This window comes from Lasioglossum baleicum, chromosome 4 (genome assembly GCF_051020765.1).
Source record: "Lasioglossum baleicum chromosome 4, iyLasBale1, whole genome shotgun sequence".
In the NCBI taxonomy this organism is placed as follows: Eukaryota; Metazoa; Arthropoda; class Insecta; order Hymenoptera; family Halictidae; genus Lasioglossum; species Lasioglossum baleicum.
This window is the reverse complement of record NC_134932.1, coordinates 16,138,851-16,157,550: the sequence shown is the minus strand read 5'-3', so window position 1 is coordinate 16,157,550 and position 18,700 is coordinate 16,138,851. Positions and strand designations below refer to the sequence as shown.

General features: G+C 42.5%; 1 protein-coding gene across 2 annotated transcripts in view; it reads left to right on the top strand.

Moving 5' to 3' along the window:
* The window catches only part of Imp (IGF-II mRNA-binding protein), a 119,327-nt gene that overhangs the window by 15,231 nt on the left and 85,396 nt on the right, over nt 1–18,700 (top strand). The window contains exons 2-3 of one of the 2 annotated variants that reach the window (XM_076422839.1): nt 4,153–4,216; nt 15,320–15,376. In XM_076422839.1, the coding sequence (XP_076278954.1) occupies nt 4,153–4,216; nt 15,320–15,376 (121 nt within the window). The remainder of the gene's footprint in view (nt 1–4,152; nt 4,217–15,319; nt 15,377–18,700) is intronic. The other variant, XM_076422840.1, reaches the window with a different exon arrangement.

Genomic DNA, 18,700 nt, shown 5'->3' with positions numbered 1-18,700 from the left:
GTAGGTTGGGAGGGGGGAGGAGGAAGGAGGTAGGAGCACTAAGGAGACCTTGAAGGCTTGCTAGCCGGGTGCCGGCTAGTACTGACCCACTATAAAGGCACTTGCCATCCTGCTCGTTCAGCAGGATAATCTAGTATTACCCTCTCCCTCGGGAGAGCCTGCTAACCTACTCTCTTGCCCACATACACTGACTCGATCCGAAAACTCGCTTCTAGACCCTGGCTGCGCTTAGCTGAAACAGCTTCTTTCTCTGTCCCTCCCTCTATCTTGCTCGTTCTTCTCCCTTTTCTACGTTGCTCCATCCCTTTTGCCCAGCACGTTCGCTCGCTTGCTTTCTTCCTCTCGATCGCTCTTTCTCTTTCGGTCTCTCGACCGCTATCCTTCTTTCTTTTACTTTGTCGTCCCTCGTACACTGCCTTCCCTATCTTATTTCCACTCCCTCTTTTCCGTTCCGTACCCTTCTCGTTGCCGTTCTAATACCACCACTGCTACACCCCTCGTGTCGGCGCTGTTTCGCTTCCTCTCGCTCGCTCTCTTTCTCGTCCTTTTTCTAGTTCGCTCTTTCTACTCCCTCGTGAACCGGCCGTGCCGGTGTGTGTGTGTGTGTGTGCGCCTGCGTGCGTGTATGCGTACCCGTGCCTCGTTCAAACTCAAACACACCGGCGACGGTCCCGCGCGTACGAACCCCCGAAAATCCGTGTGTGACCGGGTAAGAAGAAGATGCGCGCGTTCCCGGGACACGCATGTGTGTGTGCCGAGTGGCTGGCAGAGTGTGTGTGCGCCTCTCCTCTTATGTATGAATTTCACCGGTGCTTAGAAAGATCGAGGTGGAGGGCTCGGCGTGTAGCGCGCGCAAACTACGCCTGTGTTCGTAGGGAGTACCACCTAGCATAGCAACTGCTGTTTCTGCATTTCTTAGCAGCGCGCCCCATACGAGATGCCGGTATATTTTAAATGTATAACGGGTGTCCCGCTCTCGAAAGGGATGCACGCGCGTTTTCCGGATCGCCTCTAGAGTCCGCCGCTAACTTGCTTGCTAGGAAGCCTCCGACTCCGATACGCCGACCACGTGAAATCGGGCATGCAAACACACGTCGAATGCGACGCGACATCGGAATCAAATTAAATCCTCGTCAACCACTATCCACCTCCCTCTCTCTCTCTTCCTCCCTTCTCTCTCTCTCTCTCTCTCTCTCTCTCTCTCTCTTTCTTTCTTGCTTTCTTTCTTTCTTTACGTTCACTCTTTCACACCTCGTCGCGAATTGGCTTTCGAATGAAACCTGTTGTACTCAGCCGAGCAATCGTGCATAGAAACACTTTCGAATATTACTGGTACAGGGAGAAGATGAGATCGTTCGAGGGGAGACTCGACACGGAACATACTAAGTAGCCATTTAGGTGCTACCAAGCTTTTTTTTTATTTCGCCGGACTTCTCGTTCGCTTCTTTCGCTTTCGAGTATGCTCATACTCGCCGGTAGACACCGTGCCATCTTCCTCCACTCCCTTTCACTTTGCGCTTCATACACGCATTTTTCATTCATTCGAATTCCCAAGCTATATCGTCCGGTAGGCTTCACTGAATACTAGACCAGATCGAATGAACTAGCCATACACGTACAATATGTGTTTAATCGTGTTTGATCATATTTTTTGGTTGCCCTTACGCCATCTATAACATTAATGTTCCTCTAAAAATATTATGAAATTTCTCTGAATGTCCATTCTTTGCTCGTTTATATATTCACTTGTAGTCTTGAAATGAGAATTTGTGCAAATATGTGAATTACAAAAGGTTTTAAATAGTCTGTACATTTTGGTTGGCTACGTAAGGGTTAATAGACTCCTCGCAGCGCTATTCCACCACACGCTATTGTACCCAAGTGATCTACCCGGTTTTTCTGAGACTCGTGGTTTGTCCAGGAAGAAAAAATTTTTTAAATATACGGTCCCACTACCAGAAAAGAGGTATCGATCTATCGCGGATCGCGGTCGTTGAAAATCACCACGTACGCGTACCGGCGCCAACTGAAAGAACTTGAGGAATCTAAGGATTTTCATCTTATTGTAACGAAACTGTTTACTTTAGTACGCACAAGCAAATTAGTAATAACCATACTGCGGATATTTATGCAATTTTTAATTTTTGTAGGCAAATTTCAAGACATTGGGATCAAATATAATCTGATCTTCAGTGGTAATAGCCTTTGTAGAAACGAAGTAAATCAAAATCGTACTCAATTCAATCGAATTTAATATTCTAGAATTTTTTGAACATTTTTAGAAGCCATAAATACATATGTAAAGATCCGCAGTCTACTAATAACCTTCGGTTAGCGGAAGGTGGGTCCGTTTAAATTCTAATCTTTTAACACGGCAAGAGTAAATATAACAAATTTCTAATAGATATTCCATATTTGGAAAAAGTGCAAGCAACATTTGGGTTTGTTTAAAACAAAATTTTTTGTAATATAAAGATTGTTACTATTGAACTGTTGCCTTAGTTTCTGTGAACTCGGAGTCCTCAAAAGGAAAACCTCTTATTATTAATAGGATAATTTAAATTAAGACCGTAAGTAAAATAAGATGTACATATGTATATTAACATTATACAATCACTAGAATCCTACGACAACGCTTAGTTCATTTTCAAATAATACTTTAAAACAGCAAACTGTGGTTAGTTTATAATTTCACAGTTTAAAATGATCCATCTCACAATACAAATAGAAAAAAGTTAGACATTCTACAGCATTTTAGAACAGAAATCGATAAATGTTTTACTTGAGGTTTAAGTTTAGGTGAGACTCAAATGATAAAAAACCGCGTTCGTATTTATTTCATCCGTTTTACCCATTAGATATTTGCAGATATGAAAAAGGAATATTCTAAATATTTTTATTCAGTGTCATAAGGGTAGATAATGACGAGAAGTACGAGAACTCCGACTTGCAGACAAATACTATAATGAGCAAAGGGGTTAAAATTGGCTATGGGAACCAGGAATAACATAGAAATTGAATTCATCCCTTAACGACTTTGTTACATCAAAAAGCAACATTACACGTAATTATATTAACCCTACAACTTCTCTTTAACAAACCGATTGCGATCTGAAATAAAAATACAAGTAAATACACATGTTATTTGTCCTGTGACAAAAAAACATAATTCACATATTTAGAAGCAAAAAGAAACGCTTTTTATGCCTTTTAAAAATGTTTTATAATTTCTGTTTAACAACTGTCTTCCAGAGTGTGGTATTTTGTGGTTTCGTGAAATATTGCTAATACAACGTTGAAATTCATTAGCAGCAGTTTTCCTTTGTCATAAAGTTTATAATTAATCGTAGAACAGGACAATGCTATCGTCAGAAAATAATTACCCCCGAACCTGGCAGGCGCGACAATTGCAAAATGTGCGAAAGTCGATAAACTGAATTTGTCGTTTGTCCAAGTTTCGATCCCACGAACGGTTCGAACAAAAACGTTCGTTTCGTTACGCTGGTATTAATAGCTTTGTGGATTTTTTTGCAATACATTCAGCGAGGAACTGGTTAGGGAAAATTAGACGGGACCTAACTGGCAGAAGACACCTGGCGCCTAGGAAAGGAAATACTTGTGTATATATGTATAGGCGGCGTAGAGACCCTTCCGAGCATGTCGAAAAAATTCACCAGCACGAGACTATGACCATACATACGTTCACATAACCTCTTGATCCTGATTAGAATATGAGTGAGCCATACGATAGCTGTGGATCATTGCAAACGTTTCTTGCGCCGTTGGACACTGCTCACGTGCAAAACAGAACCCGGAAGCAACGGTCAAGTTCTTCTTCTTCTTCTCCTCCTCGGGTCGGAACCGGTGCCAAGCGTACTTTTCCATGGGAAAATCTCCCATCGGTCTTTCTGGCCAGGGTCAGAGTTCAAGCGAACCGCGGATTCAAACAGGTTGTCCGCACTGACCCAATGAACTAATTCCTCTACCCTCGTCAATACTACACACAGACAATACACGAGCGGCACTGTTGCGCAGTTACATAGATGCAATGCTCTTCCTATATATCTGCTGTCTTATTCATCAACTATATGTATGAATAAATCATTCGTGGACTCGTTTGAAAATAATTTTTTTCATTCCTCTTTGTTTCAGGATACACCTACCTGGGATCATCCCTTGTTGTCGAGCCGTCCGTAGCTAGTGGACCGAAGAAACGGTGAGTTTTATCATTGGCTACATTTTTACGCTACCTGGAACTCCGTTTAACCGAACATCGGCAATCCAAACGCTATTGTTGCGCAGAAAAATCTTTTTCTATTAGCTCTTTACACTCGGAGCTATCCTCGGTCCGACCTAGAATAATTCCATTCATCAATTGAATTAAATATCAATTTCAATTGATATAATGCCTTATGCAATACATAAATGTTTAGTAATTGTTTAGCTACCAAAACATTTAATACTGTAAACAGTATTCTGAATAATGGTGAAGTAGGTACTAATTACTGAACAAGTGCAACGGCTCAGCACTAAGAGTTTAATTGTTTAATGTGCTGCAAATGTTTACATAGCAGTGAAAAGTTGACGGTCTATTATCTAAAGTATATTTTTATCGAAACTGTCGCGTCTGCCAGCATGTTCCGATAAACTGAGTCTCAATATACAGGGTGAACCACGAAGCGCGATCAGCTTGGATTACTCTGCTGCCAGTGGTTCGATCGGAAATTTTTTAGCTAGAATAATATGGTTCAAGGACATAATCTGATTATACCAAATTGTTTGTCAACCATTTTTTCACCAGAGTTGTCACCTTCAGCTTTCTATAGGTAACCCTAAAATTGTTTTACACCCATCCTTTAGGAGGTACTATACTATAAACAGTATGTATTCTCCATCTGAACCAAAGAAGCATTTAAAAAATATGGCGTCCACTAACAGCAATACAAAGAATGACTTTTTGCCATAAAGCAATATTCGCAATAAATAAATGCATGAAAATCCGCGGTCTAGTTATGATATCCCCTAAAAGATGGGTGTACAAAAATTGTAGGTTTGCCTACAAAAAATTGAAGATGACCTTGATAATTTCGGGGTAAAAGTGGGTTGACAACAAATATGGTACAACCATTTTAAAGTTCATCTTGAACCATGTCAGCTAGATAAAACAGACTAGGCTGATCACGCTTCGTGGTCCACTGTGTATAGAACACGCATTCATCCACTTCGCGTAAGAATTTCGTAATAAATTACAAACGTACGATTATAGCTTTCATAAAGTATTTCTTGTTCTGTTCATTGTCGGCCGATAAGTCTTGCTCTATACGACTACCGAGTTAACAAACTGAGGGAACGCGGGGGAGATGCTCGTTAAATAAATTAGCCATGGAAGTATCTTTGGTTATAATTAGACATAGTTTGGCTCGGAGGATATTGTTAACCAGCGCTCTTTAAACGACCGTAAACACTGAGAACCGTGCAGGAAACGCTCAGCTTGGGATTACGCTTTCTTACGCGATAGATTACGAATTGATCGTAACGAAGTTCGCCGATTCGTTACGGGCGCCGCTACCGTTCCGTCCGGCAACTTGTTTCTCACGTGCCAACAGTCCATTTGTCTTCTAAAAATTTTATGTAGTCACTTACACAAACTTCCGTGAGGGGTTATTAACCCGGGCGCAGTTTCTCGATCAAAAGAAGAGATCACGCGTAATGCCGGCATAACGAGGTGCATAATTGGCCGCACGCGAGTAAATGCGCGCGCTCGCGCACCGCCTCGCCGTCACTATACACACAGGGCGAGTTTCGGAGCCGATGCCGAAACGTGTCCAAGCAAAAATCGTTGAGGATTACCCCGCAGTGGAACTCATTCTCAGCGGCGAATTTTGAATAGACGTCGGTCCTCGTCAAAGGGCCTCTGCCACGTTAGGGTCGGTTTCCGCGAAGTAAAACTGGCCAATTACTTCAATTGTAGATCGGGACGAGTACGCGGCGAAGTGTACCCCGAAGAGCAAAACTTCGATACCGATTCTCATGCAAATTCGCGCGGCAAGTTGTTTTCGTGGCGGTCGATTTCATGAACTTCACAGCGGGATATAGCGAGATATCGTGGTAGCTTCGTCGACGTCGAGTCGTATTCATCTAGGCGAGTTTTCAAATGATGAATCTACAATAAGTGTGTATTCTATTCTGCGCATGCTCCCTCGTATCACGGATCGCTGGTACGTATTACAATTCATCATGTTCTGTGGCATGTAGTTGTGTTTCGTTCGTTTTGTTCGAGGTGATGTCGGTTACTTTTTATTTCGTTATTAATTTCGCCGGAAGAAGAGTTACTGGTTGGAGAGGTCGTCGCACGTTCGGCCAAGTGAATGCTTTTTTTCTCGAGAACTTTCCACGTCTCGGTTCAATTACAGAAACGTTTGGGAGCCTCTGCACACACCGAGACAGCCTCCTCCTCGACGGTGAGGCAGGCGTTCGAAAAAAAAATGTGGCACCTGCCTTCTCCTTACGAGCGCGGAGCTCTGAGCCCAGGCTGCTCGCTCGTGCCACAACTGCAATCTGTTATTTCACCATCCCTCAAACTCTCGCTCCTTTCTCTGTGTCTCTTCGCGTTTACCCATACCACTGACTGGCTACTCTTGCCACAAGAAGCCTTATCGCCGATACGAACGTGCAATCGTATAAACCAAGGATTTGTTGCTGCCCGTAACGATACCCGCTCGAAGATAAGAGCAATTAAAGACAACATGCAGAGACCGGACAGTTTAACGAGCAGCACGAGCCAACACTTTTTCCGCTGGCACCGCTACCAAGTGATAGTTGCGGAACGTTCGGTACGAGGACGAAATTGAAGGTATCACGTCGTTCAGCCGGAGTCGTTAAAAAACGTGAAATTACGCAGGATCGTTTTGCACAGTCGACAACATTCCCTGTAACGAGTTAGTAATTTAGTCTTGACTGATGCCGGAGTCCACATAAATGGCATCGCTCTTTCAATTTTCTTTCCTGCACATTATTATGTGCATATGTTTCTCCGAGTAGTAACTTGTTTTTGTTAAACTTTCTTGTTGAAGGTCCGCAAAAATGCCATTAAATGAGGATAGAATTTCTTGTACGAGGTAAAAGGGTAATTATTTACAATAGCGGATCAATGACCTATTTATATTTCAATAACAGATTTCAAGGTCGTTGAAATCGCTGAGTTAGGTCGTCCGGTGAAGGCCGTCCGACGGTAACATGTACACGAAAAAGTTGCTCGGAATTATGCCCCCAGCAACATATTTCAAGGTCATTGAAGTCGGCGAGGATCCCCCAACTTCCAATCAATTATTCTTTCTCATTAATCATTACTTTATAGATACAATATTATCAATTTTCTAAAGCCGAAAACCTAAATACAGCTCACATATTATAAAACAATTGATTTGCCGTAATTGCAACGACCCTTGACGAAAGAGCAAAATACATAAACGCTTCTGAAGAGTGACCAGACAAAAAGAAAAATTTAAAATATTCAGTTAAAAACTTGTTCAACTGTTTGCTTATTTAGACAAAGTCTCAGAAAGCGACACTTTGAAGAAGAAAAAATGTACACATGTGTCTGCGTTAATTAGCTACTAATTTGTTTCATTTTCATCAATTACACAACGTAATAAAATCATGGTACCTATTGATTTGATTATCCGTGCACAAGATCGACACACTTTCTCACGGATCCAATAGCAAGGCTACCCAAGCAGGTATCAATGAGAGCAGTAACCGGCACTTGCGACTGTATCAAAATTCATTCGATCAAACCTGCCGGTACCCTTGTGCTCATTAAAATTGGTGTGACAAATGTAACCGTTGTCAGAGTGAAGATTCCGCCGTGATTCGTAGTGAAAAGATTAGACGGGGAGATTGTTATTCGACAATAGACGAGGAGCTGGCAGTTCATAGAGATCGGTCTCCAAGAGTTGTCTCTAGTCTGGCGATTCGCGTGTATCAGCCCTCGAGGAGCGAGCGTTGTTGGACCTTCGTTTTCTGATGTTTAAGAGCCGATGCATGGTTAAACATTCATTTCCATATAAGCCGATATGTTTCAAATGTAAAGCACACTCGTACAGCGGCTACAGTGACATGAAAGATGAAAGGGCGAGATGAAATGAGAGAGAGAGAGAGATGAAAGAAAAAGGAAGACGCCGGCCGAGAGAAACGAACTGGTACCAGCGAAAACTAGTTTAAGAGCTGGGGATCTCACCCTTCGAAAATCTTCACAATGATTCCATGGGATCCGTTGTGTTTCTGATTCTATCTTCTTTAACTGGCTCTATCGGGCCTTCTTGTGTTAATCCCGGAGTTGTGTAACCTTAGTTTCATCCGTGAGTGTGAGAACCGACCGGAAAACACTTCTCGAATAAACGTTATGGTTAGACAAACAAAATTCGACAGAATTTAGTACAATTTCTATTTATTTCAGATCTGCAAATGCTACTACCATTTGAAATAAGATTCTATTTTATTCCACTTTTTTTTAAAGTTCATCTGAAAAAATTGAAAATTGCATAAACATTCGCAGTCCAGTTATGATATTGTTGGCCAGCGACAATTAAAAATATTTTTCTATACTCGACGCTACACGGCTCTTACGAAAAGTCGTACACCAATATTTACTGCAAATTATCACCCTGACATGAAAAAAAGAGAGGATTGTGTAGAAGATTTTTCTGTCTTTTGTTTTCGAGAATTATTGATGTAGATCGCAAATCGCCGGATGCCCAATGTCTCATTACGTGATCGTATTCTCGAAAATTCAAAAATTACGCACACGCATAATGAGATGACCGCAAAGCCTGTCCTGGGTTCGATGAATGGCGGTGCACTTTGCGGTGCATTCGGACAATGCAGGCACGTGCAATGCACGTTGTCGCCTTGCGCGCATGCATGTATTTGCGGTAAACCGGCCCATGGAGGATGCAATTATTATCGAATTATTAGGTCGAGTGCAACTTCCGCTTCTCGCTTAAACTTGTTTCTGTGCAAGATGTCTTGAATTAGTTGTCGATTGCAATCAGCGGTTACAAATTTGTTAATCAAAATTGTGATGGTTTTAATGGGTAACTCTCAGAAAGATGATGCGAAATTCAAGATTTATTTGCAATTTCTGATGAAAAATTATGAGAACGATTAGAACGGAAAATAATTTTGCAATATTATTACAGAGTTTAGAGCTTGAATTTATAGACACTCGTACTGCACTTGTCTTAACGTGATTACTTTCAATCCAGTGCTCATAATAATTATACAAAACGAAACCTTTCTCTCCCAAAAACTGTAATGAAATTTGTTTTTAATAATTATGTTACAATTATTAATAATTATGTCACATGTGAGTGTTGTGTCAAGTCTATCATCCGAAATGAATTTTTCAATTTTAACTATTCAGAGATAATGTTGAAGATCTTACCGTATTGATCAATTCGATCTCTCTGTATGTTCTCATAATTGTCTTGAAAATCTGGAAAGAAAGTAAAGCGATGCATGAATGAACTTGGGATGCGCTGACGTCGTCCTTGAAGGGTCAATAAAAGCAGGACTACTTAGATGAATACAAATAACAATAAAAAAAGCAATGAAAGAAAGTAGTGCAACAACTTCGGTGATGCACGCGTTCGGTTTAAAGCATTGGTAGGAAGTGAATGAAACCAGTACTGTCGATATACCGGTGCATCCCCTATCGTAAACTGCACGCGCGTGCAATGGTATTTTCCACTTGCATTTACGAGAGGTTGCACTTTTCTGATTTGCATAACAAGGGTCGTGCACCTAGCGGCTCGTATCAGGTCAGTCAGGTTGCATGCCGGGAAGGGTGGAACGGGGGTAAGACAGACCCCTGCAGTTGGTGGTTACTCGCCCGACTCCGATGCACTTTGTTTGCTTTTCCTCTACTCGGGAGCTCTCGTTTGTCTATATCACTTGTCCCCTTGAATTCATAAACCGCAAACAAGCGTTCGTGTCACGAGATGCGGAACAGAAGAAGAATAAGTAGAGAAGGGACAAGGAAAGAAAAAAGAAAACGAAGAAGAAGAAGAAACGAAAACCGCTACGGAGAAGAGAAGAGAAGTCGCCGGAGATGCATCTCTTCCAATTCGTTGCGATGCACTCTTCTGTTCGGCCGTGGCTGTGGCTCTCCTCCTCTCATTCTTTCCGTTCATTCTCTCTCTCTCTCTCTCTCTCTTTTCTTCGAGTGAATCGTTGCACTCGGCGCGTGCCAACCTCGTGCCCTTCACCGGTGGTGTGTGTCCCCTCCCTCTTCTTGCATTTAATTCCGCTTCTGCTCGTCCTCCACCCCTTCCGACTCCCCACTTTTCCCAGACCACCCCGCCCAATCCCGCTCCCCTCTTTCCTCCCCTTCCCGGCAACCTCCCCCTGCCGCCACCTCCTCGTGCCATGGTGCATCCTGTATGCACTTGTTGCGTCAATGCACAGCCGGCTGCTTCGGCACGCAGGCGCGACTCGAATTTCTGAATGTTGTTGATACTTTTTTCTTCTTCCTCCTCATCCTTCTCTTCTCCTTTCCCTTTAGCGGAAGCAAGAAAGGAACGACGTGTGCGCTCGACGCGTTTCAAACGCGATACGATTATTACAGGGGACGTCCTTTGACACCGAAGCGGATGGGGACATTCGATACCGAGGCGACGCGATTACCAGCACTTGTCGCATGACGTATCATTGCACGTATATACACGAATTGCATTATATGCACTTTTCCTTTCTTTCGGACAGGGTCGATAGCTTTTATCTCAAATCCGTATCAACGCGCAGCCATGTTGTAATTACGCGTGATATTTCCTTCCGACCGGATCCATTTCATTAACATTTTTGTATTCCGCTCTAATATATTCACGACGGATTATATTACATAATATCGATAGGTATCTTTCATATTAATTGATAAAAACTCCATTATTGATGAGCAATCCTCTGACACACAGGTGATCCCTTCTCTCCCTTAAGTGTTGTCCCGTCACATAATTTTTTCGACGCATAATCACACTAACATTTCCTCTCTTGAATTTCAAGCAGTCTGTGCAGTCTGTTTTCGGCTCGGTGTCGTCCTCGAAATCTTCGATTAATCTGAATTCGAACGCTCTCTGTCGGGTTAAGCTCGCTGCAAAACCGCGCAGGATGAATGGCACTTCGCCTGCACTTGTTGCATCCGCGTGCAACTGCGCTTCCGCGCACGCGCCAACGGTCGCACGAAAACTTTCCTGTGCTTCATCGCCGAAGAGCTTCTTGCCAACTTTCCAATTCGGCGTACACATAAGGTTTACCGAGAGCATGAACATTTTGAAACAAAACAGTACCTTCCATAGTTAGCAGGACGTAGGGATGAGAAACCTTTGGACTTCTTCCAAGGAATGCGGAGTACGTGGTCCCGCTGCAGTCTCAATCTTTACTTGCTATAGCTCTGCAATTCTACTACACTTTCCTGCTTCCGGCACAATTCAGATTCCTGAACGCTCTTCTTCACGTGCCACGCTAATTCGTTTCTCACTAATCTGAGGAGTTTTAATCATTAAGTGGGAACGTATGACATGTATTTAATTAAAACTTTAACCATGTTCTTGGTAAACATCATACAAATTAATCGAAATGATCTTTAGTCGATTATGTACTTTCTTCTGATTTTATTAAACCGATTTGGGTTGGTGACAAATGACAAAAAAACATTAGAAAAGAATCTGAGGATATTTTTATATTATTTTTTGCGACTTTATAAGACGATTTAAAAAGAAAAGACATTTTCATTTTAGTTTTTTGCAATTGACGTGTACAATTTCTATTTTGCTAGTTATATATACGGGTATAACTACGTAACAATTTCGAATATAGAAATATCTACTTGAATAATTTTGGAAGAAACCAATTGTTTCGAAGTGAGAATTCTTTGAATGAAAAATTCTCCAATTCTTTTCAAATTCATATAAACTTGAAATCCCCCTCAATTTGAGATTACAGATATAATGGTATTTATGAGCGGGGCATGTATAAAATCATGTAAAAATGAAATCAGTATGATTGAGGTTTGTTAAAAACACAAGTACAACTACACTAACAAAAGCTTATGTATTTGTTTCGAATAAAAATTCTTAAAAATAAAAGGTTTCGATTCAATACCGAAGTTGTGCCGTTGCGAATCACAGTAACAAACTCGATGAGAAAATATTTGTTTCTTAACGTCGACATAAGTAAAACGATACAAGCCTTAATGGGTGAAGGTTATGCATAAATTGTGGCCCCTGGTGTAACGACTCTCTGTGAATTGACGCGTATATCTATAGCTGTGACTCGAGTCAATAGAGAACTGGATCCACGCTCTTTGCTTTTCTCTTTCGCTACCCTTTGCTTTTAGTCGGGTCCCGGCGATCCTCTTGTCTGTGAGAAGCAGGCCTAGCGTCTTCAGTTGAGGAAGCGAAAGTAAAAACGATACATCGGGACCCATCCGACAGGATCACACGTTCTGATGTTTCCTTAAAGTATCTTCCGGCGAGCCTCGAGGGACACGATATCCTAATGAGAAGGAGCTTGATACAACTCGGCAGCTCGTACAGCTGCGTTCACACACGTGGCTGAGACGAGTGTTCCACGACGTTGCTTTCTCAAGAAAGTTCTATTGGCGAATAGACACCTGGTTCATCTTTGACACGGGTCGCTATAGTAGTCTCTCTTCATTGATATTCTAATTCCTCAAGGATCTTGACATTTTCTTTGGGCCCGAGTCCTCGTGTCAATTTAACGTGTATATTAACATAAATACCACCATTTTATGTATAGTGTCAGCGACCCAACGAGTTCTACAACGTCCCTGAAACTTCGTTTCAACAGTTGCTGGGAGAGTCCATTGTGTTATTTCGTAATTGTGAATTCATTTGTTGCACGGACTTAGATACGTGCTGCAGAGAGTGAAAAAGGATTTTACAATTTTACGGCGTTCCATTGTCATCAACTGGATACTTCGATAGTTATCTAGCTTCTGCTTTGATTTGTGAAATACACGGACAGTTGAAGGGAATCAAGTTTAATCGCTACTCACAGATTCTGGAGAAGTTCGGCAGTGTCATTTGCTATGCGAATAACTGAAACCGGCGTGGAAGAGCCTTAAAGCATAAACCATGCAGTTCCAATCAAAATTACCGATCAGTTGCTTCGGGCTGCCAGACGCGCAAAGTAATTTACGCCCTTAAATAACGCGGCAGAAGCGAAAACGCGATTACCAAGCAAACCCCCAAGGAGCATCAGCGAAATAAGTTTAAAGGCTCACGGAAATCTCTCGCTGGTTAATGATTCCCGTCACGCGCGATCAACGAGTTCATTGAATGTGTCAATTACTTAAGCAGGACCTCGATTATCCAAACTCCCAAGATTGAAGTATCAACACTACTTCATTTCAGAAGTAAAAGTATGTCTAAAAATTCGTACACCAAACTATTTTAGGCTTCTTCTTAAAAAACATCTTTGATTCATTCAAATGAAGATTGCAAACGCTATTGTTGACGGGACAATTTGACATTTAACGCGGAACAAATTCAGACGATATATCATCCTAATAAATATTTTACACGCACCGTAACGCCACAATTGGAACAGCTTGCTCGCGAGTAAACGATGCTTTCATTAAATCCTGCAGGTTTTCTGGCGGCGAACAATGTTGCAGGTCATTCCTCCTTGTTAATAGCTATTAATCATGCAGGGAAAGGGCACGTAAGAACATTAAGTCAGGACGCGCAAAAATGCCGTCATGACGATCGCTTTTTTTCAGCAAAAACCCCGAGAGACGGTTGTCTGTTTTCTCTTCTGTTTCGTTTTGTTCTCGCGGTCTGTTTTTATCGGACCGATTTCTTATCAGACGTAGATCCAGAGATGAGCAGAGATCGTCACGGTAAAAAGAAAATTACACGGGTATGCGCGTGTACAGACTTCGCACAATCCGCAGGTGTAAAGGGCCTCGCTTAATTATCTCGAAATTGAGGTACGCTGACGTGCAATAATTGTTATATACCCTCCCCTCTTCGGCGTTCCCTCCTCCCTTGTTTTCGGTCTCTGCCCCTGTTCGCCGTGCCCCTGTGTGTGTTCGGCGCATTTTCTCGGTGCCGCAAATGCCGATAGTTCCGCTTTAAATGCGGCGCAACAGCCGATCATAAAATCTTACACGGTGCTGCGCGCGAAAGACGCGATTTTTGCAGCCGAATGCAGCTGCCGCGAACCGGTCTGGCCGATTCCACTGGAACCGATTCGCTTTTTATCGCCACTTCGCGTACCCGACAGTGGAAATTGATTCTCGTGATTGACCGCGGTTCGTCTTGATCGCTCAATTCACCCGTAGAATATTCCCGCATCTTACACGGACGTTCTCTATGTATAATAGCTTGATGAGAAAATAGTATAATTTATCAGAGCGTGTGTGTATACTCGCGTTGAATGTCTTCCCGTACGAAGACTCGCGGCGGCAGAATGCGGCGCTCGACACGCGTAATACTTGTATAATGATATGCAGTTTTCTTCCGAGATCTTATCCGAGAAGAGTGAAAGTGAAATTTTGAGAAAAATCGCGTCGGGACGTTCCTCTCTTGACAAATTGAAACCTTGAACGGTAGCTCGTGCGGAGGTAGCATAAAGGTGATTTTAACGGCGATGCCTCTTAATTGGCGTGACCGGCGCAAAAGGACGCCGTGAAAAAGGATCCTTCGGAATATGCACGGATCACGGAAGACGCTGCACCTGGCCACGACCGACCGGCCAGATGCGTATCGTGGCGACGCGGTTATTATTAATTCTTTTTTTCAGCCGGTACCAGATAAACCGCAATTAATATGCACATCGCGAAGTCGTCCAATTAACCGCGGTACCAAGCTTTTCCCCAACGCGCACGTCGACAGTCCGACTTCCGATCTTCATAGGATCTTCGGAGGAATCACGATCCGACGTCGCATCACATTTGTGGAAGGCTCGTTGCCCGAAAGAATCTTGCGTTCCCTCGACAAGGCTAAGCGTAATTTATTCTGTAATTACTCAGTCTGACGTAACGCGATCCCTTCCGCGAAGAAAGTGGTTCTTGGACGCGCGGAGCATAACGATCCTTGAATCTTGATATCGCTTTGACAGAGCAATTGATCTCTCTCTCTCTCTCTCTCTTTCTATTTTATTCTTGCTTCTCGCAGTTTTCATTTGTAATCATAGAAGATACTGTAACCACATCCCTAACCCAAATTCATCATCCCGATATTATTTCATCCCCCTATCCTCGAGTATCCTACAACTTTCCTTTTCCCTGTTCTAGGGGTAGCGGCGACGCCCTACCAGAATCTTCAGTTGGCCAAGTTGGCAGAGGTTGGAGGTGAGTCATTATTCCCAGTGTTTTAGTTCCCACTCACCTGTACGATAACCATTTCTTGATTCTGAACGTCCTATTGTGTCGTGTAAGACATTGTTAAATAGAACGTGTCGGAAGAGGGAGATGTAGACCGTGTTTACATAAATAGTATTTGTATGTATTCGTTATCTCTTAGAATGCTTTCCTTTGAATTTTTTTTGCTGCTCTTCGGGTTTAATTCTAGTAGAAAACTATAAGTAGTGTATACTTGGCACGTAAAGCGACGATGCGCTTTCGGTTTGGCATACATAAAAAACAACCGCTTGGAAGCTCGCCGGTCAGAAGCCTTGTGGCTAGACAATGGCATTACCGGATTACACGTGTAGTCGTCCACGCATGAACGTCGAAGACCGGCGATGATACCGTGTAACGAATTCTCGACATTGGTCGATTTCATCGACTAATGTACAATTAGTTCATACTGAAATATTTACGAATACGACATACTTTTACGTGTACACGACTGTTCTGATATTATTTATCGTTTAGTAGCTTCTCGAATTTGTCACCGCGTTAATAATCGTTTAATCGTTGTTCCAATGCGAAACAATACCAAATATGTTCTCGCGAATTTTCTTTAAAATAACGGGTTCGAGATCCGATTTTCTTCGCCGTAGGCCAGCACTGAATAGAAACGGGGAAAGCTTTTCCAGCTTGTCCTGAGACATCCGGGCTCTCCTCTCCTCTCCTGGTGCGAAAATTCTTCAAGGGTACGTGGCCACTATTGATTCCAGGGCTCTGCCACCCTTACGCACCCTCGCATTTCTCTTGTCCTCTCCCTCCCTCTCTCTGTCTCTCTCCCTTTCACTCTCTCTACCCCCGATACTCTCTCTGTCCCCACCCGAAATTCTCCCCTACACCCTGCACACCCTTCGTCTTCCGTGCTCCCCTTGGAGGACCCTTTCCTCCTGGCCCGAATTACGTCGCTCCTCCTTGCTTTCCTTCTATCGGTTGGTCCACCCTGGAGGGGTAAAAGCCTCTCTCGTTCGTTCCCTTCGTCTCGGATCGTTCGTTTCCACGGCCGTCCCAGTTATTAAACTGCCCGTTCCACAATTCCACGGAATCACGTGGACGATATCGCCATCGGAAATTACGTTTGATAAGAGATGCCTAACTAATTACATTTACATTCCGTGGAACTTCGATGGCTGCGTGTGGCCCACGCCGTGCAAAAACGATTTTACTAATCCCATTCGTAATGGGTATACATTTTCAATATTTTTCATGGAAACAAACGACGGGAAGGGCGATGCGCGACACGTGGTGAACAAGTGTTCCGTAAGAACGCGTAACGGTCAACCTTGAGAAGTCCTGCGGAACAGGGATAGTTTCGGCGAAGGTCAACGCGAAATCCATTAATTTTTATGCGCCCGGAAACCATTTGCCGATCCCACGCCACCTTCTGGCCACGCTTCATTGATACCGATATTTACGAGCACCGCGTAACTATTAATTATCTTTAAACACTGCCCGAACCTACCCCAACCACCATTACCCCGAAGAACAAAGAGCCCGCTGCTGCACGATTCGGGGTAGAAGTTTGCACTCTCGTCTGGATGCGAATGTCGAAATTCGCTGTTCGGTCGAAGGACACGGTATTTATCAGACTCCAGAATCTTGGTTCTTCGAAGGTGTACGACGGGGGCGACGGCGTGGCGTCTCATTTTTCTTCGAATTCGCGATCTTTCCCCGATAGACCTCGTTCAATAAAGTAATTTTTACGTGGTCCGTAAACGTGAGAACGATAACCGGCCAAGGGGGTGACGATTTTATAGGCAGCCGAAGCAAAAATAAGTCACGAACCGTGGAAGACTGTTCTAGGAAGCCGATGTGGATTTACGCTTGATGAAGAGGATAATCGATTGATCATTTAGGGAATTAGTTGATGGGGGCTAAGCTTGTAGAAAAAGTGCACAGGCAGATTTTAAACGACGCTGCCCTCTACCTGTTCAGACGATCGGCAAGCTTGAGAACATTGCACGCGCGATAAATTATTAAAAATCGTGTTGTTATCGTTCTTATTGAATTCGGAGCTATTTCAAATGGAAAATTTAACATTTCTTCCTAGCTAGAATAATTTAATTCTATATGATTGTTTGAATTTTATGCGTATTAAACTAATGCAATTTACTCATGCAATACTCAAATGTTTAATTTAATAACGTAACAATTACTTTACACATTACTGATACAGCAATATTTAGTGGTGCCTAAGGGTTAACACTATCTGCGCGATGTAAGAACAGGGATTGAATCATTTGATATTTAACGGCCGGTATTACCGCTAAATAAAGTTGAATTTACGATGGAGCGACAGGTTGTTAAAAAATTAACATGTTCAGCGCGTGAATGGAAAATGATGTCTTTATCGGTCATTAAAGTACCCTGTGCAATAAAAATTCACAGTCGTACCACATTGAAGATTCATGTTCGAGCGGGTATTACAACTGGACGAGTACCTACTACATACTTGTTTATAGTGGATCGACGTCTTCCACTCCCCTCGCGGCATGTGTGCCTCTTTTTTCATATCCCGCAACCCCCTTGTGTAATTCGGTGATTTGTAATCATCGTTTGTTTTCTTCCGAGAGATTATGACACCAGCCACACAGGTGTGCCATTCAGGTCAGATGCAAAATAACCGGACTTCGGGAACCTTGCGATGTTGCAATCGGATGCTAGCTTTTGTTACGGATCATTCACTATTGCGTAAAATATAAAATACTTTATCTGCCGGAATTAATAGGAGTTTCTTAATAGATATTTTATATAATAATCCTAAACAAAACCTTAGGTACCGTTAAGTAGGGATACCTAATCAACATATTCTCTCCACTCTAATTTTTGAAAGTCCCATGGATTTTTCAATAACTCCTTTGACAGCAACTCTTCGACTACAACTCACCCCAAGTAACGTAATCTAATAGTTTTGCTTAGGATTATTATATAAAATGTCTATTAACCCTTAGCACTCGAGTGACGCCTCTGAGGCACCACTAAAAATTGCTGTACCATCATTTAAAATATTGTTTACATTATTAGATATGTCGGTATCTAATCGATTACTAAACATTTAAGTATTGTATGAGTTATTATATCAAATTCATAGCCATGAAATTTAAAAGATCATAGAAAATGGAAATATTCTAGGTCGAAGAAATGTTTAATTTCCGAGTTGAAATAGCTCCGTGTGCAAAGGGTTAAGAAAATCCTATTAAGTAGGGACACCTAATCAACTAAAATAAGATATCTAGTGTATTAAAAACTAAATGTAACTGCATAACATCT